Source organism: Brachypodium distachyon, chromosome 4 (assembly GCF_000005505.3).
Source record: "Brachypodium distachyon strain Bd21 chromosome 4, Brachypodium_distachyon_v3.0, whole genome shotgun sequence".
NCBI lineage: Eukaryota > Viridiplantae > Streptophyta > Magnoliopsida > Poales > Poaceae > Brachypodium > Brachypodium distachyon.
The window spans coordinates 5321955-5348449 of NC_016134.3; the positions used below are offsets into that span (position 1 = coordinate 5321955).

Here is a 26495-nt window from a genome sequence, read left to right on the forward strand (position 1 = left end):
CATTGCATGGCAACAAAATTGTCCAATCCATTGCAGATGTACACGTAGGTTGTTGCCGGTTTCCAACATGTTTGAGTCAACAGGACAATCACCGGGTCAGATAGATGCACAGCGATCCAACTGCAGCATGGCCATCACCAGCGAATCTTCCGGAGTTCTTGGCTATCAGGGCATCTTCAACAATTCCTAATCAGCTGTTACGAAGACTTGCCACTTCAGCGATTTCATTTCATGTCGGGGAGCAGAAAAAAAAATTTGAAATCCTCTAGTCATAGAGGCCACCAAGCTGATTCCATTAACCACAAGCCTCGCGATGGCAGATTTGATCGCCGGACGAAGCAGCTTGCCTATCTCCTCCACGAACTTGTCCATGGAGAGCGTGGGCAGGCACACGGGCACCACTATGCCGTCGTCCTCGCCCTTCCCGCGGCCCTTTGATGGAAGGAAGAAGCTGCCCCAGATCCCGGTAATCACGGGGCCACCGTACACGGGCGCGCCGCGGAACCCAGCTTTGGTCACGTTGGTGACTACGTACGTGCGAAGTGAACCAACGTGAAAGGCGGCCGCCCGCGCTGCACCATGCATGAGGCCAGCCACCGATTGCATGTACCCCGTGTCCACCTGCTCCTTGGCCCGCTTCACCAGCTCCACGGCGTAGTCCAATTGGTTGGCGCTCAGCTCGCCAACGGTCGACACGGCCACCGGGAACGCTAAGAGCATTTTCAACAGGAGCTCCTAAAACAAGACCCTAAACTGTTTTTAGGGGCTATCCTCAAATTTTAGGGTCCCAAAAAAATCAACCAGCTTGTAGTAGCCCCTATTCTCCAGCCCCTTTTTTCTTTATGACACGTGGGACCTACTTGTCATCCACTAACCTTTTTATTTATTTTCTTTTCCTTTTCTTCTTCCTTCTTCTCCACCGAAATTCCTCTCCTCTTCAACGAGGCTAGGCCCCGCGCAGGCACAGAGGAGCGGTGTGGTGAAGCACGGGGGCGCCGGGCTGTGGCCAGCGGCGGCACGCAGGCGCAGAGGAGCGAGGCGGCGGCGCGATGCGGTGCCCAGCGACGCGAGGCGGCGGGGGAGCGGGACGGCGGCGCGGGCCGTGCGAAGGCGAGCAGGGGAGCGGGGGCGGCGACGCGTGGGGACAGAGGGGGGGCATCGGCGCCGCCGGGCACGCGGAGGAGACGGCCACGAGCGCAGCGCGGCGCGGCAAGGGTGAGGCCAGTGAACTGTGGCGTCCAGGAGCGAGGAGGATGACTGCGGCATGATGAGAGGAGGTGGCGAGGGGACGACGCGGCGGCTCTGACGTGGGGCCGGGCGACGTCGCGGGGCGGCGGAGGGATGCGGGGAGGCGGCGGCGCGGTGGCAGCGTCTAGACAGAGGGAGAGGAGAGATGCTGACGTGGCATAGGAGAGGAGAGAATAGGGGCCTCCCTCTGGAGCCCCTGGGAATGGGGGATTGGGAGCTGTTTCTAGGAGCCTCCCTAGAATAGGGGCTATAGTAGGATCCCTACTGAAGAGCTTTTTTTTGTCCCAAGCCCCTAAATCGGGATAGGGCCCTGCTGAAGATGTTTTTAAGGGCATCTTCAACGGATGGTTAATAGTGCCGGTACTATACTTTTCACGGTGTGCCCTTTCTCTCTCCTAATATAATATTTTGGAAGAGTTTTTTTATGCTGAGGTCCTACCTATCATACTCTATTTGCTCTAGTTTTTTTCTTGATACCAATGCTGCTACCGTTACTTTTGGGGCATACATCATATCACATCATTCACTACCTTTGTCCTTCATCTCAGCAAAAAGGGTGAGATGGAGCATGAAGTACCGGCTGAAGTATCCGTATTGGAGACGCTCTAAGGGCTTGTTTGTTACTCCCTTCGACAAATGACCATATATGTGCCCTTTGGTGGGAGGATAGAAGTGCAAGATTCCCTAAATTACTTTGGGACCCCTCTTCTTTTTTGTAGATTTTAGTCATTTATCTTGCGGGGTAGGTCCTTTCTTCCATATAAGTCCCTTCTCTTGACTCGTCGACTAGCTTAGGTACCTTTACCGATCCTTGTCGACATGATGACTTGTCAAATCTTCATTTTCTTTCTTCTTTTACCTTTTTCTTCACATCCATATAATTAAACGTTGACATGTCATTGTTTTAATAATGGTGATGACTCCTCTTGTTGGAGATGCAGATGCTCTTGGTATCAATATATATTTTTCATGAAATATCTCAGTAAATGTAATCTTGCTTCCTAGAAACCGCAGCAGAGCATGTCAAGGTCCTGCAGAGCACAATCCTTCTCTCTTTTCCAAAGTTTAGATACTATAATTTATTTTCAAAAAGTACGGCGACATAATGGTGAGTTGTTGAAAGTTTAAACACACACAATTTACACACACAAGCCATTCACCGGACGAAGAGTCACCACACGCACAGTTCAAATAATCAACACACACAGCTGCTCACTTGCGTTTCATCGATGATCGACAGCACAGCGCCCGCGCGCAGGCGAGCATGCAGATTCACATTGCGGATTTAATCACGACGGCCGGGCGTAGCAGCTTGCCCATCTCCTCCACGAACTTGTCCATGAGGACGGCGGGCAGGCACATGGTCGCCATGATGCCGTCCTCGCCCTTTCCGGCGGCGCTCTTGGACGGGAGGAAGAAGCTGCCCCAGATCCCGCTGATGGCCGGCCCACCGTACACGGGCGCGCCCCACCCGAAGTCGAGGCCGGCGAACCCAGCCTTGGTCTCGTCCGTGACCGCGTACGAGAAAGGCGGCTGTCCGTAACGCACCTTGAGGCCGGCCACCGACCGCGTGTACTCCATGTCCACCTGCTCCTTGGCCCGCTTCACCAGCTCCACGGCGTAGCTCACGGGGTTCGCGCACAGCTCTCGGAATGTCGCCACGGCCACCGGGAACGCCAACGCGTTGCCGTAGTAGCCGGTCGGGATGTCGATGTTGCGGCGGCGGCGGGGCCGGACGTCGACCATGCACATCATCTGCGTCTCCATGTCGGGAGGAGCGGCGTCGACGGAGGCCGCCACCGCCGCCGTGCGGCACTTCCACAGGAACCCTGCGAGGACCTCGAACGTGGGACCGGATGGCGGCGACCTCCTGGGGACCGAAGAAGAAGGAGCGGTGAACCATGCCGTCGAGCCGCACGAGCTCGTCGAACTCCCGGTGTTGCGCAAGCGCCTGCCGCGGCGGCCCGCTCGGTCAGTTTTGTAAACTCCTCGCGCGCGCAGATGGTGATGCTAATGTCAACTCTGCCGTCTCGATCGTTTGCGGCTCCAGCGTCAGCTAATTAATTAGTTCCTCCCGAGTCCAAATTTTAACAAAACACCGTTTGTACTAAACATCGATCAATTCTTCCAGCAGACCCACCTAGGAGCAGGTATTCCACATGTTGTACCGATAGCTATAAACTATTTTTTCCGTCTTTGTATACAATAAATCCATCGAGCGAATGCTTTGGTAAAAAAAGAAAAACATAAACATTGAGCGAATGCATACGCAGATTAAGTTTGCTATGCCAATTATAAATGACACTCGTGTTCCTCAGGCAAGGACCGGACATCTCTATCTCTATCTCTACTATCTCTACTTCTCTATCTCTACTACTTGTAAAATCACTAACATTTTCTTTTCTAAATCTACCCCACAAAACGTACACAAACCATTCTCACCTCACAATTACCACCAATTAGGCCCACTAAACCAGCTCTAACAATTACTCCGTGTACGTTTAGTGTTTAATTTACGTCCGATTTACTCTGCCATCCGACTCCGCACCTAGCCCAACTCACACGCAGAGAACCAATCCCGCGCACCACGCCGCCGTCCTCGCGCGCCCGCATGCGCCCCTCACGCCACCCCCGCTGCCGCCCTGTCGCTGCAGGTCAAAATATGAACCCCGCCGCTGCCACGAATCTCCACTGCCACCGTTGCTGCTCTCCCTCGCAGCCTTTGCCCCGCCCCGCTGCTCTCCCGCACCACGCATCTCCGCCGCCATCGCCGCCGAAATCTTCCTACCGCGTCGATTCGTGGTTTGTATTCCTCCTGCGGCATCGCTTCGTGGTCCTCCCGCCGCCGTCTCGCAGTTGCATGCCGCCGACTCCTCCCGCCCTGCCGACGCCGACGCCAACCGGTCATGTCACCGCGAAAAATTCCACCGCCGTTGGCCGACTCCACCGCCAGCTCGAGGACGCTGCCTCCTGCGTGCAATCGAGTCACCGCAGCCCAGTGCCTCAGCCACCACCCGCCCGCTGGAGAAACCCCCTCCCGCCATGGCCCTAGGTGGGCAATTAAGTCCTAACGGTAGGTCTCCTGCACCCTCCGTCCTCCAGCCGTAACATCCTGCAGGGCCCTCTACTTACTACTGTTCCTTCTCATTTCTTGATCCCTGCAAACTTTAGCTTGCTGCTATGTTCAGTAAAAGTAGGTTTGCAGCATGAAGGTCTACTATCGGCTGAGAGCTCATGGGTGGTTTGATTTATACTGTTTTGGATGATTCTGGTTCTAAGAATACATATCGATACGAGTTCATACTGTAGATAGCTAGGTGTTGTGTGCTGTGAGCACTCATGAATATCTGATGTGGATAACTAGGTGTTGTTTGCTGTGAGTACTTCTGAATATATGATGTGGATAAACAAGGTGCTGTAAGCAAAAGTTTAGGTTGGCAGAGTGTCGATGTGCATTGTGCAACAGCTCATTTGTGTTGATGGCATCTCTGAATTTTTTGTGCTTGTTGACCATGGTGTCTTATCCAAGAAATCAACATTTTCCATTCAAATATTTTTTTACAGATCATAGGCTGCCAAGGTTGTTTCTTTTAACTAGACAGTGAAATTTATTTGGATTGCTAGAAATATTGTCTTTGGTGTTGTACTGGCTATATTTTTGTAATGTTTGCGAGGTTCGTTGCATACATGATTGTTATTTGGAGTTATGTGAACCTCGGAGATTTGTTGTTTAGGTCTGATATACAGGACGATGTGTTCCTCGACCTATGAATGCATTCATGTTATCTGTGATCTCTTCATCACATTCTTTTCCACTCTTTACTGAAACCAACTGTTTAGAGAGAACCATACTGAGGAGAGTTGACGCAAGTTTCTTCATTCCTTGGAACAATTTTGTTACCAAAGATCATAGTATGAATTAGCTGTTGAAATGAAAGTAAATGTAATATGTGCAATAATTTTTTGTTATTCCATAAACAATTTTCAAGTACTTGCTTCGCCAGTAGTAAAGGATGATATCTCCAGCTCTATTTCTGTTGGGACATTTATTAAGAATATTGTGTACAAAGATAATACTCACCAACGGCTCTGTTTCGTCAACTTAGATTTAAGCATTTTGTTTAAAAATCAAGCACCTTAGATATAGCCACACCCTAATAAAAATGAAGTTAAACTTGCTTGCCTAGATTAAAGTTGTTTTAAAATTTAAATCTTAGAGACGTGCATGCACGTGCGAGCTTACTAGTAGGACAAAAAAGGCCCGGTGTGGTATCTTCTTCTCTTCAATTTTGGGCGATCCAACAACGCGGCTAGGCGTCGAGCCACACGTTATAGGAACAGGTGGGAGCTTGATAGGGAAGAGGAAGAGGCGAAGACACTCAAGATCGATAGAATTTTTTCATTTTTTTTGAGAATATCAAGATCCATAGATTTTTTTTCTGAGAATCCTCAAGATCGATACTATGAGGGCTTATTCGATTTACAGGATTAAAAAATCACAGGAATAGGAAAAGTACAGGATTGAGATGTCATTGTCACTCCAATCCTTAGGAATTTTCCATGAGGTCTGACCTAATGTGTAGAATCCTTTGGAATTAGTTCAATTTGGGCTCAATCCTTTTAGGAATCTACGATATCAATTCTTGTGAAACGAATGCTACATATAGGAAAAATTCCTAAGGATTGAAATCCTGTAAAAATCCTCTAGATATCCTACAAACCGAATGAGCCCTAAGCATTTGGATTGATCAGTTCGGGCTGCAAGCCTGCAACGAAGCGAATTTGCCGCGCCACCAGGCCTGGGCTTGCCGCTCTCGTGCTACACGGGCTGCCAAAGGGTCGGGAACGAAATGTGTACGACACAGTATGTTCGACGTTACAATACGATGCTTTTCTCGAACAGACATAGAGTGCAAACAACTGGATCCGATGGTGCACCCAGTTCGTCCGACCAAATTTTATCGTAACTACTCCTTCCGTCCATCACTAGTACTGATTAAGGATTCCATAAGAAAAATCACTATAGATACATTCGTTTCATAGGAAACAAGCAAAATTATTCCTTAGGAATCTCATGGAATTCCTTTGTTTTTGGAGGAAAATGAACATTAGGTCCAACGTTTTTTTTTCATAGGAATGAAGTAAGGTGATGCAACCAAACACCTTCCAGTACTGATTCATGTGTTTTGAATTCCTAAAGGATTGAATATGCCATGGCATCCTATTTCTGTATTTTTCCTATTTCTGTGTTTTACAAATCCTGTGATCCAAAGAGGCCCTAAGTTTTGCAATTTTTCCTATGTTTTGATTTCTTTTGAACCGAATGAGCCCTTAGGTTTTGCCCTAAGTTAAACTTTTTAAATTACATCTTACGTATCTGTTGAAGGGCTGTCGCACGAGTCCCACGCCTGTGGCTGCACTCAACCAGTGGAGGGCACGGGTGCATGGTTCAGAGCACGAGGAGGGATGCCCAGTTGCGTCGTGAGGTGTGTTTTTGATTGAGCCCCGCCATTGACGTCCATCCCTTCGGGAGGTGGGAGGGACTCCATTGCTTTGTGGTTCTTCACCGTGGCACTATCCGTTTGTATATTAATCTTTTTAATTCCTTTCATTTGAGTTTTGATTTGAATTTTTGCGCGTTTGTAGAGTATCACACCTTCAAAATATGACATTTTGGAATTTTTTTTGAAACTTACATGGTTTTATTAAATTTGCACCCCCTAAAAATGGTTTATTTGGAAAGTTATAAACCCTTTTGCTAATAATAGGTCCAATGACTTTGTGGAGACATTTTAGCTAACGAACAGGACGCCTCTCAAGGGTCATGGACTCACCGCTAACATTCTACCCATCAGCAGACCGGAAAATAATTCTAAGAGACATGGTCTCTCCTCTAGCATGAAAGACCACGTCCATCTCATGACATATAGAAAAATCATTGTATTATAATCATGATTAGTATTATTTTTTCTCACTCCTGATGCGTTGATTAGTTTTAAAATGGAATGTAGCCACATATCATATGATGCACGTGGTCTCTCGAGAGACCAAGTTTCTTAGGTTATTTTCCGAACAAACTGGAGCACCTAAGCACTGACTAGCCCTCAACACTTATGTTAAGCACCCAAAATCCCGAACCTTCTTTACCTTTAGGCCTTGTTTGGTATTAGAGTTTTATGGGTGTTTTCTAGGGTATTATCCGCTCCAAATTGAAAAACATTAGAAACCCTAAATGATTGTTTAGTAGGAAAGGTTTAGAGGAGATTATCCATAGTTTTCCCGACAAAACACTTCATTTTTTCACCAAATTAAAACACTTATCGTACTAGTGTTTTGGCGTTTTGAGAGTTTTTTGGTGAACACTCAAACCCCTCAAATACCAGAACATAGTGACTAAAAATTACGCTGGTGTCAAACAAGCCCTTTAGTGTCAAAACAAAGTCTACCTTGCTCGCAAAATGAAAAGAAGAAAAAAACTCCACCTCATATAACCGGGATACAGCACAAGTTATTGACAGTTGGACTGTCACTGTGCCCCCTTCTTGACAGGTGGACCATGAACCACATGGCCCCACATGTCATAGCGGAGATGCTTTCGCCCTCCTCGTTCTACCAAGTCCTACCGACCTGAAACTCCGAAGAACAGACGCTGACCGTGGGCCATCACCCTACCGATTGGCCCGCATGTCAACTTCGCAGGGTTGCATTTCCGAATGCCCTCACCGGTGCACGTAGCACATTCGCTCCACCCCAAACTCCAGAACTTTCTCCACAACACCGCTAATTACCACAGCTTAAACCCAACCAAATATCTCGTCCCTCGCTGACGACCCAGGCCCAGAAACTGGGCCGCGGTGTCAGTGAACCACCCTTCCTTCTTCTTGATCCGCAAGGCGCACTCCATTTATACGCCTCCGCGCCTCCAACCCCCTCCATCCGCCGACCCCCCCAAAACCCTACCCTTCTTCCAAAACCCTCGCGTCCCCCGTCGTCTTCCCCCAGTTCGCCCACCTGCGCACGCGCGCCTGCAGCCAACAGCTCTCGCCCTCGCGTGGGAGGACAAGCGGAGATGCTAGGGGCCTCGAGGCGATCCCTCTGCGCCGGCGCCGCCGCCCGCCGCCACGCCGCCGCCTTCGTTGTCTCTGGCGACACTCCCGCCGCCGCCACCGCCGCCCCAGCCTCCTCCTCGACTCCGCCCCGCCCGGTACGTGCGTGTGACCGCACACACAGTGCCCGTTCTCTGTTTGGCTGATTGCAATTGAGTGGCTCGCCATTAGCTGGAATGGGTTTGTCAATCTGACCCCACCCACCACCCCCAAATTGGGCTCTGTATTTAGATTAGTTTTGGCGGCATGTGGTTAATTCGTGCCTGTGCGAGGGTTTCAGTTTGGTGTCGATCTGCTTTAGTGTCTGATTTGTCATTTAGTCTCAACGTGTTTTGCTTAATTCGGCGAGAAATGTGCAGTTGATAGGTTTGATGGACACAGGACCTGTTGTTTTGTTAATTTAGCAGTTTGATCCGATTCCATCACGCAAACTTCAGGTAGCAAACCCGGATTCTGGCATTTCACGGCTTGGGGGGAAGAGGTTGCTCTCTGTGCTTGCGGCCCCCAAGCTTAATGGAGCTGCAAATGTGGTGTCCCTCAAGGTGAGGGAGAGTGCCCTTATTGGGAGACGATATGAATCAAGCGCTGCAGCTGTTGATTCATCTGATGCACCACCTGCCGAGAAGTTTGAGTATCAGGCTGAGGTACCTATTAAGAAACAGCCGTTTCTTTCCCGTTTGGTTCTCAACAATGTTTTGTGTTACAAATGATGATGTGCAATTTGTGATGACAGGTGAATAGGCTTATGGATTTGATTGTGCACAGCTTGTATAGCAACAAGGAAGTGTTTCTTCGAGAGTTGGTCAGGTGGGCAACAGTTGAGAACATAAATAGTTCAATTTAGTAAAGAAGTTATCTCTGACTTTACTCCTACATTTCGTGCTTTTTAGCATTTTTTACCCGTCATCTAGATTAATTTCAGTCTGGCAACTGTTTGTTTAGTTAGGTTTAATTTCAGTGACACATATATAATGAGTATGTTACTGAACTTCAGTCTGGTCCCACTGACCTAATTTGTTATTTCTTGTTTTATTTGTACTTGCAGCAATGCAAGCGATGCACTTGATAAGTTGCGCTATCTCAGTGTCACTGATCCTGATCTTCTGAAGGATGGCCCTGAACTTGACATTCGGATCCAAACAGACAAGGATAATGGAATAATAACAATTACGTAAGCGCTACATTACTTGCTGTTGATCAGCTGTAGTCTCTCATGGGGAAATGATTTGCCTCATGACTTGCATTTGCTTTCAGTGATTCTGGGATTGGTATGACGAGGCAAGAACTTGTTGAATCTCTCGGTACTATTGCAAGCAGTGGAACCGCTAAGTTCCTGAAGGCATTGAAGGTATGGTAAAATTGCAGGCTTAATTCAATTCTATTTGTGCTCGCCTTTGAAACCCTGTTATATGTATTATTCTTATGTTTATTGTGCAACAGGAGAGCCAAGAAGCTAGTGTTGATAGCAACTTGATTGGCCAATTCGGTGTTGGTTTCTATTCTGCATTTCTTGTTGCAGATAAGGTACGGCCTTATCATGGTTGTATTTGACAGTGGTTGCCGATGAGCTGGAGTTGCTGAGTTTTTGTTCCTGGAGGAGCGTCTTTTGCTAAGTTATTGTATTGACACCTTTTCTCGGTATAATAGGTTGCTGTGTCAACAAAAAGCCCGAGATCAGAGAAGCAATATGTTTGGGAAGCAGAATCAGAATCTAATTCTTACACCATTAGAGAGGAGACAGATCCAGAGAAGCTGCTTCCGAGGGGAACTCGCCTTACTCTTTACCTCAAGGTCCGTTTTCTTGTTTTGACGTCCAACTTCTTTTTTTTACTATACACCCCATTTTAAACTTGAATATGCTTTGTTTCAGCGTGACGACAAGGGTTTTGCTCACCCTGAGAGGATCCAAAAACTCGTGAAGAATTATTCTCAGTTCGTCTCCTTCCCTATTTACACTTGGCAAGAAAAAGGTTTCACAAAAGAGGTGAGCAATCTTTTACTTCTTTTTCCTTATTTGATAGAATATTACTTGAATGGAGCATTTATGATCTTCTAGGTTGAGGTTGATGAGGATCCTGCTGCAGCTAAAACAGAGGGTGATGGTGACACTGAAAAACAGGTAACTTTGCAAATTGTAAAAACTTTGGTATGTTATGCTGCTTTCAGCTGATCCAGATTCTGTTGTGCAGGCTAAGAAAAAGACAAAAACTGTTGTGGAGAAGTATTGGGATTGGGAGCTTACAAATGAAACACAGCCTATTTGGGTGAGATTTGTCACCATTTAGTGTGTTGCTCTCTTTGTCAAGGCATAATGATTATATATATTCGTTTAAAAATTTAATTTATAGAAATTTTCACGAGAGTCTGAAACTATTCCCCCCTGTTGTGTTGTTGCCAGCTTCGGAATCCTAGAGAGGTATCAACTGAGGAGTACAATGAATTTTACAAGAAGACCTTCAATGAGTACTTGGATCCCTTGGCCTCCTCACACTTCACTACAGAGGTATGTCTCTTTGTGTTTGATTGGTTATCTTTCCTTTTTTTTTTGGTGAGTCAAGAGTTATCAGTTATCACTATCATATCGGTGTAATGGATCCTATGTGCAATTCCTTTTGCTTATAGATAATTTGTGCAGTGTGCATACTGCATAGTTGATCAACGAATGCCTGTTATTTCTTTTCACCTTTTATATCTTTGAATTGGTAACCATAGACTTGGAGAAGTATTCATCAATGAACCATGTATTGGCTCTTGGCTGAAAGAAGTTTGTACAAGATAAAACCCATATGTGATTGGAGCTGAGAAATTAGGCTACTAGTACCCATACTGGTGTTATTTATAATTGCAGTACGGCAGCTGCAGCTGTAGTAAGCTTTAGTCCTGATTTTGTAACATTATCTTGCAAGAGGGAAAATAATACGGAGTATTTTCTAATGGATCATTAAATGTTAATGCTATTGGTATTGCTGTGAATGCTAAATTAGCCCATGTGTGATATATGTCGCTTGAATTCTGACAAAATAACACCTGCATCTGATCTCTCATGAATGTACTCTTGACCGTGGTCCATAGTATCATGTAGTCTGACTCTCACTCTGACTATGTCATGATGGTGATATATAGTTGCATGGAACATATTCACAGTTCCATTCAAGTAACTGTTATTGAACTAATTGTATGCAGGGTGAAGTAGAATTCAGGTCAATTCTTTACGTGCCTGCTACAAAGAAGGAAGACATAACTGATAGGAAGACTAAGAATATCAGGCTTTATGTCAAGCGTGTGTTCATATCTGATGACTTTGATGGAGAACTGGTATGTTTGATCCACAGCTATTGTTCATCATGGTTCTTTCTTTGTCAACGTTTACATGTCAATCTGATAAGTGAGGTTTATGATGGATTCAGTTCCCAAGATACCTGAGCTTTGTGAAGGGTGTTGTTGACTCAAATGACCTTCCACTTAATGTGTCTCGTGAGATCCTTCAAGAAAGTCGAATTGTAAGTTGTTGTGGGGGGTATTTCTGCTCTTTCTTTATCCTGTACATTTCAATATCAAGTTCTTACGTATTGATTTATCCCCATTTGTTGTTTTTCATAGGTGCGAATAATGAGAAAGAGGTTGGTGCGGAAGGCCTTTGATATGATACTTGGCATTTCTTGTAGTGAAAACAGAGATGTAAGCCTTCCCTTTTCCTTTGGAGCATGTTAGTCCTTTCTTTCAATTTTCTCGTCTGACAGCTTACTTTAGGACTATGAAACATTCTGGGAGAACTATGGCAAATTTTTAAAGCTTGGTTGCATGGAAGACAAGGAAAATCACAAGAGGATTGCTCCTTTGCTCCGCTTCTTTTCTTCTCAAAGCAATGATGAATTAATTAGCTTGGATGAATATGTGGAAAGTATGAAACCCGATCAGAAGGCCATTTACTACATTGCTGGAGATAGTTTGAGCAGTGCCAAAAATGCACCTTTCTTGGAGAAGCTTAATGAAAAGGGTTACGAGGTATGTACTGAGGCTACCTCCCTGTGGCAGTTGTATGATAGCTTCTATATATGTTTCTTCAGTTGAATACCGTCTTACGTCATGCAATTCGTCTCTCCTGCCAAACTTTAGCTTGAAAATAGTGGTTGTAGCTACATTGGGTCAACCAGGCAAGTATGATCACCCCAGGTCTTGTGCAAGTTCGTGGGTTGAGACAGCGAACATTTTAATCACTAATTTGGACAAACAGGAGGGTTGGGACTTATTTTTATGCTCACTAGTCACTACTCTTGATACAGCCTAAATTCCTCTGGGACAATTTTGTTTTTCCAAGCTGTCAAACATCGTGACTTCAATCAGAACAAATGATTCCTCTAGGCCGCTTATAGCACGTGCAAAAGAGTTTATGCTTCGTACCAGAAATGAGTTGATTATTCTATTGCCAATTTTGACCTTAATATTGTTCTTTGTCTTGTAGGTTTTACTTTTAGTTGACCCTATGGATGAAGTGTCGATCACAAACCTGAACTCCTACAAGGATAAGAATTTTGTGGATATTAGCAAGGAAGACTTGGACTTAGGTATGTGTACAAATATATAGTTTTTTTTACTGCTTAATATTAACTTGAATTTTGAAAAACACAGTTGTGGAAAATGAGAAATATCTCCCTTAATTGCTTCACTCCATTAATTCCCATTAATCGCCAAAGTGATATTTTACATAGATGCGACCAATTAGCAGTTATTTTTTCATACAATCAGCCAAATGATGTCCTGTATTAGGAACTATTCTCTTTTTAGGCTACATATTGCTTTGCAGAATTGAGATAAGCACAGTATTCATTTATCACAGTTCTGTGCTTCATAGTTTCTGACTGTAGCTTGCAAATATAACCTAGGTGACAAGAATGAGGAAAGAGAAAAGGAAATTAAGCAGGAATACAGTCAAACATGTGATTGGATAAAGAAACGCTTGGGCGAGAAGGTTGCTCGTGTTGATATATCCAACCGCCTCAGCTCATCCCCGTGTGTTCTAGTTGCAGCTAAGTTTGGTTGGTCAGCCAATATGGAAAGGTTTGTGGGCTCTTTTTTTGCTTATTTCACAGTTAATGTCTCTCTCTGTATGACTTAATTTTTGTTAATGAAACTGGGTTTTTGTTTTGCAGGTTGATGAGGGCACAGTCCATGGGTGATACGTCTTCTTTGGATTTCATGCGTTCAAGGAAAGTATTTGAAATAAACCCAGAGCATGAGATAATCAAGGGATTGAATGTAAGTGTTCTTCAGCATTTGCTCTCGTATTATTTCCACCCCATCGCTGCATAGGCATTTAGTGCTACTGGAACAACATATTACGTATGTGATATGCAAGTTTAGGTAGCTTTTATACACTTGATCCTCACGACTTTCTTTCCTGGCGATGCAGGCTGCGTGCAGGAGCAACCCCGATGACCCAGAAGCTCTGAAGGCAATCGACATCCTCTTCGAAACATCTATGATATCAAGTGGCTTTTCAGTAAGTACACATGCTCTGTTCTCTACTCGTCCCTTCTCTTGTACCTACACCCTGATATTTCTGACGCCCATGCCATGATTTTGCAGCCCGACAACCCGACGGAGCTGAGCGGGAAGATCTACGAGATGATGAGCACCGCTATGGCGGGCAAGTGGGTGACCCATGCCCAGGCAAGCGAGCAACATGACGCACCTGTTAGCTTTGAGCCCGTGCTGGAGGCTGAGCCGCTTGAAGCTGAGGTGGTGGAACCCGTTCAGTCCGGACAGCAAAAGTGAGGTCGTTTTGCCACTTAAATGGCCGCATGGACTTTTTTTTTCCTGGTCTTGTTCCGTAGGTCTCAGCTCTCTCAACTAGTAGATCCGAGCTGCTGTGCCTAGCTCACTGTTTTACCTCGTTTTGTTTCTTCGAAACGGGATTTGATTATTGTGCTTGTACGAGTGCTAGCCTGCTCTTCTGACAGATGCGGTCGTGATTAGAAATAAAATTTTGGTCGAGAGACTGGACTCTTATCCGAAGTGCTGTGATCGAAATCGAGATGGGGAATTTACTACACCCGTCTCTTGGGAGTGGTTATTTTATGGACATGTCTTGCCCGCTCCTCCCTAATGCTTTCTATCCTTGCTACCCTACTCATTGATGGTACAGATTTTTCAGGCATCTCCGATCCTTATTCTGAAAATAGACCATAATGTGGGACCTGCTTAGAAAAACCATAGGCCTAATTCCTTTCATACAATGCTTAGGTTGTCTTTGTTTAGGCCGGAGCTGAACAGAAGCTAGCTCGAGCTGGAAGAAGCTAATTTTCTGCTGGAGCTGTACATGACTTGCTGTTCGTTTTGGATAGTATTGAAACTGCGACTGGAGCTGTACATGACTTGCTGTTCGTTTTGGATAGTATTGAAACTGCGACTGGACGTTTTGGATAGTATTGAAACTGCGACTGGATGGGAATAGAGTGTCTGGAATGTCCTTATTTACTGCAAATTTTGACTAAGTCCCGAGTTTATTGATGTAAGTGCAAAATGATGAGTTTAAGAGTTGTTTTCAACTTAAAATACCTAATTTTGACAAGATTTATCCGAACCTGTGTGTTTTAGCTAGATTTAGCTTAATTTCATATATTATTTAACTTTAACAATGATAACCATACTACTCCGTAGTTATTGAAGTCTGTGCCAGAGTCCACGAAGCTAGCTAGCACTTAACGAGGCAGCACAAAAATAACACTGCAATTCGCGAAGCTAGCTAGCACTTAACGAGGCAGCACAAAAATAACACTGCAATTCGCTCCTCTCAGGCATTATCACAAACAGGCGATGGTTCCATGACGAATAAAGAGAACAAAATTTTCAGAAATCAAGTCAAACACTAATTCGTTATTCTCTATATCTAAGTACACCCACTAACTTATTTCTCTCAACATGTAGCTTATCCACATCAGCAAACAATCATGTCAAAGATTTGTGCCACGTCAGCAGGCAACATCATTCCCACTGGCCATGAGCCCACGATCGTTCCGCTACATTCCCGTGTCGGCCCGAGCAATCCATTGCGTGCCCGTGTCGTCCTGAGACCCGCACCGGGCCGTGCGCCCCAGCTTGGATCCATCCATCGCACGGAAACCTGATCCATCCATCCAAACCCGGTGGGCTCGTCACATCATTGGCAGAGGTAGCTAAAAGACCTCGTCACGATCTACCTGCCGGTACACTAATGTGCGTGTATTGCACTAGCAACGACTAGTGGACTATTCGAATAGCCGTGTCCACGGTCATGGACGACACATGAATTTTTCTTGACATACGAGACACGTCTTCTTTCCCTTCCTTCCTCTCTAATTTCTTGCTGGAACTGAGAATTTGGGTGAGTGGTTGAGGACCATCACGTTGTTGGATAATGCTTACGAGTGGTTGTTGGTTAATGCTTATGAGATAAACTTGTTTTCATCAAAACCGCTTTCATCAAAAGTATGGTTGTATTTCAAATAAAATCATCTTTATTCAAAAGAATCACATAACTTTCCTTTGAAGCCACATGTAGTTATCAAGGTTTTCAGAGGGGGCACGCTGAGTACGTAATGTACTCATCGCATTGATTTTGTTGTTGATGTATTCGTTGTTGATGTACAGAGTTCATGAAGATAAGAACGCGGCTTCGAGTACTCAAAGGTTTTAAAGAATCAGGCGCCCAGAAACAGCAACACATGTCCAAGCATTCATCGTCCAAGCATTCATCTGCCATCATTGCTCTGGATTCGGGTCAGCTGAGCCGACACCTTCTTCGGCCTTTAAAACCCTGCTCATGGCCTCCTTCCTGGCCCTGTCCGTTCCCCTCATCCAGCGCCCCTCATCTCCCCTCCTCCACCATCTTCTTCCTCACGGGGCAGTGGTGCGTCAGCCTGCTCAACGGGGACGCAGGAGGGTGCGAAGGCAAGGTCCACGGGGTACGCCGCCTATTCACACGGGTGGGGGCCCTGGAGAGCAGCGGCGAGGCACGACACACGCCGGCCTGCTCAGCACGAGACGCAGGAGGGTGTGGCGACGAGGTCCACAGGCCGCGGGGCCGCGGGCGTGATTTGCGCGATAGGGGGCAGCGTAGCCATTGTTGGACCATTGTGCGAGTGGGCAACAACCACACTCCGCCTCGGCCCTGCTTGCAGTAATTGTTGTTCACCTCCTGCACTCCTCTGCCCGACCACTTCAACCCAGGAAGTTTCCCTGGTTTGACTCTCTCCCTTCCTCTACAAAAGGTTGTTTGATGATTTGCCTAGGTACTCCTATCTGCCTGCACACAAGGTGTTTGATGATTTGCCTCTTTGAAGATTTGCTTTGCAGAAGATACAACTGAACTTGGTTTTCCTGTTCAAGTAGGTAGGGTGAGTTCAAGGTTTCCTTTGTTTTCTATTCTCGTGGTTATTTTTTGATTGGCTAAGGTGTTAATCAGTTTTTGTTTTAGATAATTATGTAGATAATGGTGACAAAATACAAATCAGATATAAGATTGTTCCTATGCATAGAAATGTAAGAGGCGGCTCTGAATTTTTTTTGCTCCCTGTTCCTGTTAGGTGTTCTAAGAACAGTTCAACTTTTAGTTTCTCTTCATATGTTTTCAAAGGGGCATTAGAGTTAGTTATTTTATTATTTTATAAAATGCATGCTATTTTATTCTTGTATTTAGCATGTCGATTGACAGTTTGCCATGATCTTCTTGTTGTCGATCCTTTGATACCTGGAGTAGTTTTATATAGTAATCTTGTAGAGTAGAAATGCTTATCTATGCTCACTATTCGTTAGTAAATCTCAATTATTCTAAGTGATCTTCGGATCGATGATATCATTATTGAAATTTGTTGAGCTTGATAAGCTAGGAGTAGGCCATTTTCTTGGAACGTTCTACTCTCTCGACCTACTCTGCGTGAAACTTATCATACAACTGGTGCGGGTGGAAACTGGATCATTGGTTGAAGGAGCAATTGCTAGCCTGTGTGGGAGCAATTAGCCGCCCATAGAGGATGAGTCCTAATAAGTCTTGAATCTGAAGATTGTGACAACAGTGCGACCACATGCTATATTGGCTCTGGCTTGGTCAAGTAAACTAGTCAGCCTTAGGTGCCGATGACGCCGTACCGCAAATGGGGTGTCGCCTGAGATAGGGAACCCTTGACACATATGGGGGACCAGAGATGGGGACGTACTCTCATTCCGTGCGCCAGACCCGGTGGGCTCGTCACATCATTGGCGGAGGTAGCTAAAAGACCTTGTCACGATCTACCTGCCGGTACACTGATGTGCATGTATCGCACTAGCAACGACTAGTGGCAACAAGGTGAGATCGTATCATGTGGATACATTATACAACCTCTAACCTCTGCAGGGGGTAAAACTATTCGAATAGCCGTGTCCGCGGTCATGGACGACACATGAATCTTTCTTGACATACGAGGCATGTCTTCTTTCCCTTCCTTCCTCTCTAATTTCTTGCTAGAACTAAAAATTTGGGTGAGCAGTTGAGGACCATCACATTGTTGGATAATGCTTACGAGTGGTTGTTGGTTAATGCTTATGAGATAAACTTGTTTTCATCAAAACCTGCTTTCATCAAAAGTATGGTTGTATTTCAAATAAAATCACCTTTATTCAAAAGAATCACATAACCTTCCTTTGTAGCCACATGTAGTTATCGAGGTTCTCAGAGGAGGCACGCTGAGTACGTAATGTACTCATCGCATTGCTTTTGTTGTTGATGTACAGAGTTCCTGAAGATAAGGATGCCGCTATGACTACTAGGAGGTTTTAACGAATGAGGTCACGTGGACTACATCGACTGCCTGTGGCTGAGATGGAATCGCTATGCATTTACTCTCCGTTGTTTTCTGATTGTAACAATGACACGAGACATTGTACTTTGTAAGTTGTTGGGCATATTAATAATAAAATTTGTTTTATCTTAAGTTATTGTGCAACGATATTCATTTCTCCTATGTTCCATCAGATTGATCCCTGGACTGATGATACGTGGGGGTTTGGAAGTTATTTTCGCTTCCCGCACTTCCGCTGGCGCTTTTTTTATAGGGGTAGTTTCCCGTCGATCGGCAACTTGGCTGGGTTGGTGGGCTGGCGCAGAGCTGGGCTGGCGGGGGAGGAGCTGGGCTCGCTGGCGGGCGGGGGTACCTCGATGGGTGCCGCAGCCACTGCGAGGGTTTTTCGGAGTGGATTCTTTCTTCTCATAAATCACAGCCTACAAACCCCAGAAGCCAAACCCCAAAAGAGAAACCTATCCCCTCAGGAAAAAAGAAAACTCCCGAACCCTAGCGACCACCAAGCCCGTCTTCCTAGAGCGCTCGCAGCACCATGTCGGCATCCACTAGCGGCGGCGGGGCGCTCTCGCCCCAGGCGGCGGCGGCCCTCCAGGAGGGTATCAGGCTAGTCTTCGGGCGGTGGACGGCGTTGCAGATGGCAGTGGAGAACCAGTCGGGCGGCCGCGACTCCCGCGCCAAGGCAGACCAGTTCGCCGCATCCATCCTCTCCTGGTTCTCCAACTCTAAGGGTACTTAATTACTCCTCCTGCTCTTCCGCATCCTCAGAGAATTTTCTTCTGCAAGAAACGGAATTCCGGCCATGGTACAGTACAGAACGCGTACCCGCCTTCGATCGGTGTTAAGTTAGCCTCCGCAACAGTTTCTTCTTGTCGGGGATTAGGGCCGGATTCGGTGGCAGAGAAACGGCTATTTGATTTGTAGTCCTGGTTCAAATCGAATAGTTCTATGGAGTATAGATTCTATTCCATGCCAATAGTCTCACCAGCAATGTGGCAACAATTTAATTTAGGTTAGAACTACCGAGCTTTGTTTAACCAATAGGAAAAATATCTACCTTTCTAATGATTTGCACCCCAGCTTCTTTATTCTGTTCAGCATTTACTTTAATGGTCTATAATATTGAATTTTCTATTCTCATGTACTTGTATTTATACTTCATTCAATTTATTGATATTCATACACTTCTCTTAATTAAGAATGTTTTTATATTAGGAAAACCAATATCTTCTGCATTATCAGTTTATTAGGTAGTCAGTTGATTTCATCTGGACCATAGGTTGGAAAAGTACATGTTTCGACAGTGTGCTTGTCGCTTGTCGGTTCGAATTTATTATTACATCTAATATTGGTCATGTTTCTGTTCTAGGTCCATTTTATTTTGATGACTTGGCGAATATGATGGATAACACAATATCTGAATCCTTCAGGGCTGACTTTTTTTATGATAGTGTTGAGGAGGTAATTGTTTCCTCTCTCCTACATGTTTAGCATCATCCATAAGCTTTTAATTTGATAAATTTGTTGTAGCCCTGAACTAGTTCTGGACCTTCTCATTGAATGTTCATGGTTACATGTGTATCTGTACATATAACTCTCATTAGAAAGAAGGGTTGGTCTTGATTTAGCATTCGTTGAGTGTAATTGGGCTCACAGCAAAATTTAGTTAGAATGTGCAGGTGTATGTTTCACTTCATTTTAGATGATACAGTAGTACGTACTTTTTAGTGCCTGGCTTTTTCCGCAAGAAGTTGATCCTATTTTTTACCAGTTATTATGCACTAGAAGACCTTGCCCTGCTTGGCACAATCTCAGATAGGTTTATTACCTTCTTTCTCATGTCAAATATGTGTTGAACACCTTAACTTATCTGCGCATATACATGCTTTGATCATGAAAATTCATGCTAGACAGGTAGCCTTAGTAGTATGGTTGTTCTATATGAACATTACTTGTAGTAGCTAATTTGTCTTCGGAATTGTATTCTAGACTCGTGTCGAGGATGGGAGTTGGGTATGGTGGTATGACCCTGGCCTTTGGTATCCATGGGGAAAGTTGAGATAATGTGTTGACCCACATGGCATCCTTGCCTGACTCCAGTCCCACTCAGCCTTTGGGTCATGTGGGATGGCATTGCCCATGCTGTTGTTAGCTTGAAACAGTGAGAGGCCACTCGAAGGGAATCAAGAAAATAAAAGGTTCTGATTTACACTAAAAAGTCACTCACAAAAAGGAAATCCAACCTAATCTAAAAGCCATGGCAGCCGGTGATTGTACGAGCACAATAACTGCAACTCTGTTTTCCCATTCCTCTGCCTATTGCAGTGCAGCAATACCACACCGATTGAATTCAAGACCTAGAGGTGACAGGCTGACAGCCATGGGTATGAAACTGTTAATATGCATTCTCACAAATTTCACCACAAAGCGTCAAGCTTCTCCACCCACATCTTAAAAAACAAAAAAAATCAAATCAGATCCAGTTGGGTTGACCTCTGTTACATTTGGAGAGGAAGAAGGCGAGGTTATCATCTGAGGCGGAGGAGCAGTGATGGAGAAGCAAAATGCTGGGACAAGGTGGTTGGTGAAGTGGCCGAGGAGCTCACCGTAGGTGGCGAGAAGAAAGGGGCGACTCAGGTGGATAGCAAGGAGGAGTTTTATTTTCCAGATCTATGAGACTATCAACCATGGAAAACGTGGAGAAGTAATGAATATCTGAAGTTGTGCCATTTTCTTGTGGCTGAAAGGGTTGACCTGTTCGGACCAAAAGACCATTAGGTTATTACGCAGTGGCCAGTGGACCCATTCTACTTGTGGTTTTCCACTCTGGTCCTTTGTTCCGTCCCTAGCTTCAGTAGCAGAAAGCTGAAACTGATTAACCATAATCAAGAATGTACTTTTTCTGTTGGTTTATGTAACTTGTCTTCGGTTTGCTCTTACATTGCACGATATATGTTTATTAAGTTCATTGTTGTTTTGTGACAAGGAGGTTGCTGAGAAATTATTGATTATGCATGAAGAATGCCTACAGAGCAACTATTCATCGATTGAGATGCTAAGGAATGCACAATGTTCAAGGAAATGCAGTTTGACAAAGTAGTCAGGCACTTTCTGGTTGCAAATTTATTTTTTAGCAAGTGATTTAAGTTTTTTCCTGCCATGTAATTTGTACTGCTTCTCTCTTCACATGCCATCGAACTTCTGCTGGAACATAGTAGTATCAAAGATGTTCTCTCATAATTCACTTCCAAAATGCTTTTGATAATTTGATCTATTGATTCTTGAAGAGGTATGTCTGATATGATTGTATTGTTGCTTTTTCGGGGATAATTGGAGATTGCTAGCATCAGTGTTATTTTCTGCTCTCCTTTGCACGTAAGAATATGGGGTTCTTAACATGTTCTCGAATCAATTATCTATTATATCTATATAAAGGTGATCTCCAACTTCTCGCTAAGATTTATTTACTACTCCCTCCGATCCTAAATTGTTTGTATCTAGACGCTTTTTAAGAATAGATATATCCATATTTAGATAAATTTTAGTCAAGAATTTATTTTGCAAGCCCTGCATGCAGAATGCCCACGTTGTCATCAACTCAATAAGGAAAATTCTTATCGTTCTTTGTCTGACAGAAACACAAAACTTACCTCTAAGACCTTGTCCTCTCCTTTCATCGACTAAACAATATGTTATAACTAGAATGGTGAAAATTCATAATGGCTCTCGAGACCCAGGAGGCTCTTGATATCCTACCCATCTATTTTCCTCATCCTATGACTATCCTGGACCGGTCCATATTAGTACAATACCACATCTGTACCGTATATCCCGTATTTCCACGAGCCCATTGACATTGCTGCCTCCTTTTTGGTCCATGTCCGGCCTGGCTGCCTGGTCAAACATGGGCCGGCTCAGGTTCCACTAGTGGACTTTAGTTTTTGTCTTTTTTTTTCTTCTGATTATGGTGTATCCCGGTCCTATTTTCAAATTGGTACAGCACACGAAACTGTTCCGGCCCAGGTTGTTTGTTACGTTTACTGTTCCGGCCCAGGTTGTTCCTGTACTAAAATTCAATCCGGCAGGTACATGAGATACATGGGGTTTCAGTCATATGGCTTTTCTCTACCGAAATTCATTTTATTTTTGAACCCAGGTACATGAAATTCATGGGCCATACCCATACGACAAAGTTTTTTTTTAATACCTTTTACAATACAGTTATTCGTCCTTATTCAGAATACTAATGGATTTTATTTCCTTATTCTAGAAAAAGAAAGTAACGTATTTTTTCGCAACTGCTACCAGAGATGGTGTTTTATGATTTTGCACGATAAGGAAAAACATTTAATTTTCTGCATTGTCCTGGCCTATGTGGCCGTTATTATTTACCACTGTCTCAGAAATCAAAAAAGTCCCTTTTGACTCATGGCACCGCCAGCAACACATGTTTGCATGGGAGATTTCGTAGTTCATGGTTTACCCGTATAGCTGAAGCTGCGCCGCTGATTTTACTAGTGCACTTGTTTATTTATACTTGTACACTCTCCCATTTGGCCATTCATCCACACACACTCAATCTCGCAGCTAGCAGCATCAACCACGCCACGCCTACATGTCTGCCCCCAAGCACTCTTTGTTTTGGTGGCTCGGCAGAGAAGGATCGCCGGCGTCACCAAGGCCTTCTCGGTCTAGGTTTGCTCGAGCTGCAGATCCCCAAGGCCGAGCCGTGTGGTCGGCGGCGGTGCTAGATCCGGATCCCGTCGATCTCCCTCTTCTCGAGCGAGCGCTTGGCAACCTAACACTGCATCAAGCTCCCGCCGTCTCCTAACCGTCCACCACGCAACTCAGCCACGCAGCTCGGTACCCAGTTACTTGCTCGCTCCACGCTACGCCAAACTCGATGACATGGACATCGCCGTGCATTCTTTTTTTTCTTGCCTCGCGCGAGTCTTACCGTGCGGAGCTCGCAGCTCGTGCAGCATGGGACGAAGCTCGTTGTGCAAGCGACGATGAGCTTGAGGCATATTTCGACTCCATCATGAACGACTCTGATCGTGCAAGTGAAGACGGAGGCTCCTCATTCGACTTTGACGAGGAAACAGACGGTGATTTGACCGCTCAGGAGGAGCGCGTCGTCATCGACATCTCGCCATCCTGAAGAGAGTAAATAAAGTGCATTTTAAACCCTGTCTTTGTAAAGTTAGATCACGTCAAACCTCGACCTGCTTCTAATCCCTGACTTTGGCACCCCATACTCCTCAATCCCGGTCTACAGCGGATAAAACGGGATTTGCAACCTGGATTTGCTGACGTGGCGAGTTTAAGATGGGATCGGAGGCACTGCCGCTAGATGCCCCCGTCGCCGAGAAAATGAAAGTGCACGTGCAAGGCCACGGAGCGGCGGACAACAGGTCGTTCCACTTGGAGAGTGCGGCTAGCAGCGGCCCTGTCCGGCAAGCATCTTCGAACGCCGGGGAGTGGCAGCAGGGCGAGACCGGCGCGCGGGAGAAAATTTGAGTCAAGAATTGTTGAGAAATAGCAATGCATACTTAAGAATATTCTGGAATGTTTTGGATAACTGGAGAGTGTTAAGAGCTAGTTATGCATACTTGAGAACATTCTAAAATACTTTGGATTATTGGAAAAGAAGATATCTAGAAGGAGCCTGCTCTTTATCGGTGGATCACATCAAATCTCACACTTTGGGCTTTGCCACGTGTCTGCTTCTTCGTTGCCATCCATCATTCTATATTCTTACGGTCGTAAACATATCGGATCGGGCAATGCATTTTTCGTATTGTTTTGCCCCCATTATTTTGCTGGATTTGAATCAATCCATAATGATCGGATGTGGATTCGAATGCAGATTATATCGGACGACAGATTCGGAGTGGACTGGAACTGAAAGCAGCCTAAAATTAAATCATGATAGAAGGGAGGTGTAGGCTTCCATGGCACAAATTCATCAAACTTGGCGGTAGCGTTGTGAAGAAACATATGGATGTGCTTCTCACAAGAGTAATAATTTTTTGCTACCACGCATATTTTCGGAAATCAAATCAACCAGAACAAGACATATGGTTAATATCGGTGGACAATAGCAGAACAATAGAACTAGACATCATCACACAAACATACGAGCTAAATTGTATCACGGACGTTCGTGTTTGAGTTACCCACTACGAACCGAACTGTCCAAAGACCTGAACCTGAACTAACTATATGGTACGGCCGGGACCAAAACATAGCTTATCCGTTAACAGCAAAAATTGTTTATGGCATGATACTGAAGTCAAGAAAAGAAAAGTAGAAACAGAGCATTCGTAAAGATTGTAGACTATAGTCATCAATATGATGAAAGGGTACGGATGGCTCGATCGAAGGTGGGGTTTGGAACCAAAAACTTAAACGTACTTTTACGCAAAACCCCTTGTGTTTTCCGCCCCTTAGAATAAATAGGTGAAAGGAATCCCCGAAGAATATCTTTTGTGAGTCTCGTTTTGAAAACCGGACCGGTCCGATGGTTCGACCATTAAAAACCGGAACCGACGCCTCTGCCAGGTGGTTAAGCGGAATGGACCGGGCAGCCTACTGAACCGGGAAAAATCCGGTTGAATTGACGGTTTTGCTTCGAACCGAGGTAAAATCGAGCTGGGTTAGGCCAAGGTGCAGTAACATCCTACCACACCATGTTTTATGATACTAGCAGAATACCTGTGCGCTGCCACAGCCCAGGCAAGGCACTTTTGGGTTTTTCCTCTTTTTTCTTTTTTCCCTCTTGGACCACACCCGTTCTCGCTCTTGGGCCAGCTTCCCTGAGAGCGCCCATCCCATGCCCGCACGAGCGCTCGTGCCCGTCTTATTCCTCGTGCCAAAAGCAGCACTCACGCGCGTCGGCCGCCGCAATCTCCGTCCTCGACGATGCCTCCTCGGCCCGTGACCCGTCCAGGTGTTCTGAACCATATCCCACGGCCCTTCTCTTTCTTTTCCCTTCCTCAATCATTCCCCATAATCACAGCTGAACCGCTTTAGCGTGCATTGTCGTAGCGGCTCCCGTTGGCCCAAATCAACACGCCGGGGATGAGGGCTGAGAGAACGAACATGTTCCCCTATTTTCTCTGAAATTAAACGGTGTCTGACAACATAGAGCCTGTAGGCCAGAACCGCCGGCTCTCGAATGGAAGGAGCCACCGCATGCTGGACCATATGCTGCATCGCAGGATCAATCTGCCATTGCACCTACAGATAACGAGCACCACCAAAGCAGGAGAGCAAGGTCGAATGTGTGAAGAGATACCTTTGGCTTTTTAATTATGTTTTCTCCGTTGCATCAGGGAAAGTATTTATGTTGAAAAGGTCTCCTATTGGGCCGCGCCAAGAGTGGGGAGATCGGCCGTCTGGAACGGACGAAGGAGCGGTTTGTGTGCGGACAAACGAGATGGGTCTCGGGGGCTTGACAAAAAAAAAGAAGAAAAAAGATGAAACAATTCGTATTTTTTTACATTGGTATAGATATAGAAAAAATGTGCAGGTAATAAGCCAGGCGACTTATGCCTAATATATATCTGGATGCCCACAAATTTTAGCCGCAAGCTCGCCGTCGACTGCAGCGAAGGCGTGCTCTTCACCGAGGCCGACGCGCTGTGAGCTGCGCACGAGCCCCGTTGGCTACGCCGTGGAGCTGGTATGTGAAGCGAGCCAAGGGCCAAGGCCCAAGGAGCAGGTGGATATGGACTTGACCAGGGCTGGGTTTCGAGATCTCGACTTTTGGGTGGGGCGCGCCCGTGTATGGCGGTGGCGGGCCGGCGGTTAGCCAGGGGCAGCTTCCTCCTCCCGTTCAAGGGCCACGGGAAGGGCGGGGACGACGGCACAGTGGCATATATACTGGTGCCTATTTGCTTTCCGGTTTTCTCCGTTGATAAGTTCGGGGAGGAGATAGGCAAGCTGCTACGCCGGGCGACCGTGATCGTGATAAAATCAATTTGCTCGCGCATGCGCAACCAAAAAATTCTACGACTCCTCCGACGCGTCAATTACGCCGGATAAAAACAGGTCCCCAATGGACGCGCGGACTTCAGATCGGGCATAGATGCCGTGTACGGAGTACAAAGCCGCCGCGTCTACCTGAAAAATAAGCCCAAAGAAAACAATAAACAAGTGCAAGCAGGCCTTTCTTTCCATAAAATTGCACAACCAGTTTGTTCTAGCGGAAAAAGATACTCCGTCATTGTTAAGTGACCCAAATGTAATATTTCGTCACTTACTACGGTGCGGAGGCAGGTCTTACAGCAAGGACCAAAGCAGTCCATTCTAATAAAGGCTA

General features: G+C 45.5%; 3 protein-coding genes across 6 annotated transcripts; 2 read left to right on the forward strand and 1 right to left on the reverse strand.

The window, feature by feature from the left end:
* Window positions 1-2520: 2520 nt before the first annotated feature.
* On the reverse strand, window positions 2521-3015 carry LOC104584862 (benzyl alcohol O-benzoyltransferase-like). The gene has a single exon (XM_010240629.1). The coding sequence runs from the start codon at window positions 3013-3015 to the stop codon at window positions 2521-2523; it is 495 nt and encodes a 164-aa protein (XP_010238931.1).
* A 5158-nt stretch (window positions 3016-8173) lies between these two features.
* On the forward strand, window positions 8174-14404 carry LOC100831062 (heat shock protein 90-6, mitochondrial). Of its 3 annotated transcripts, none has more exons than XM_024454887.1 (20): window positions 8174-8452; window positions 8759-8998; window positions 9088-9161; window positions 9400-9525; window positions 9609-9702; window positions 9795-9878; window positions 10002-10145; window positions 10225-10338; window positions 10411-10473; window positions 10544-10618; window positions 10753-10857; window positions 11538-11669; window positions 11762-11854; window positions 11955-12032; window positions 12105-12359; window positions 12817-12919; window positions 13238-13412; window positions 13505-13610; window positions 13765-13854; window positions 13941-14404. In XM_024454887.1, the coding sequence occupies exons 1-20, from the start codon at window positions 8318-8320 to the stop codon at window positions 14127-14129; spliced, it is 2475 nt and encodes an 824-aa protein (XP_024310655.1). In that variant the 5' UTR covers window positions 8174-8317; the 3' UTR covers window positions 14130-14404. The 3 variants fall into 3 exon arrangements, with proteins under 3 accessions (XP_024310655.1, XP_024310656.1, XP_003575983.1); XM_024454888.1 differs by having other exon boundaries at window positions 8762-8998; XM_003575935.4 differs by having other exon boundaries at window positions 8792-8998.
* Window positions 14405-15985: 1581 nt separating this feature from the next.
* Window positions 15986-21529, forward strand: LOC104584391. Of its 2 annotated transcripts, XM_024462760.1 has the most exons (4): window positions 15986-18260; window positions 18346-18900; window positions 19539-19630; window positions 21156-21529. In XM_024462760.1, the coding sequence occupies exons 2-4, from the start codon at window positions 18705-18707 to the stop codon at window positions 21267-21269; spliced, it is 402 nt and encodes a 133-aa protein (XP_024318528.1). In that variant the 5' UTR covers window positions 15986-18260; window positions 18346-18704; the 3' UTR covers window positions 21270-21529. The 2 variants fall into 2 exon arrangements, 1 of the variants encoding a protein (XP_024318528.1); XR_002965961.1 differs by lacking the exon at window positions 18346-18900 and having other exon boundaries at window positions 15996-18260; window positions 21159-21200.
* Window positions 21530-26495: the final 4966 nt, after the last annotated feature.

Excerpts from the sequence above, each read along its gene's own strand:
- LOC104584862 (XM_010240629.1), bottom strand. The coding sequence starts at position 3,015 with ATGGAGACGCAGATGATGTGCATGGTCGACGTCCGGCCCCGCCGCCGC.
- LOC100831062 (XM_024454887.1), top strand. The coding sequence starts at position 8,318 with ATGCTAGGGGCCTCGAGGCGATCCCTCTGCGCCGGCGCCGCCGCCCGC. Across the intron at positions 10,474-10,543 it reads ATGGTGACACTGAAAAACAG|GCTAAGAAAAAGACAAAAAC; the intron begins GTAACTTTGCAA and ends TCTGTTGTGCAG. Across the intron at positions 11,670-11,761 it reads ATGACTTTGATGGAGAACTG|TTCCCAAGATACCTGAGCTT; the intron begins GTATGTTTGATC and ends TGATGGATTCAG.
- LOC104584391 (XM_024462760.1), top strand. The coding sequence starts at position 18,705 with ATGTCGGCATCCACTAGCGGCGGCGGGGCGCTCTCGCCCCAGGCGGCG. Across the intron at positions 18,901-19,538 it reads CTGGTTCTCCAACTCTAAGG|GTCCATTTTATTTTGATGAC; the intron begins GTACTTAATTAC and ends TTTCTGTTCTAG. Across the intron at positions 19,631-21,155 it reads TTTATGATAGTGTTGAGGAG|GAGGTTGCTGAGAAATTATT; the intron begins GTAATTGTTTCC and ends TTTTGTGACAAG.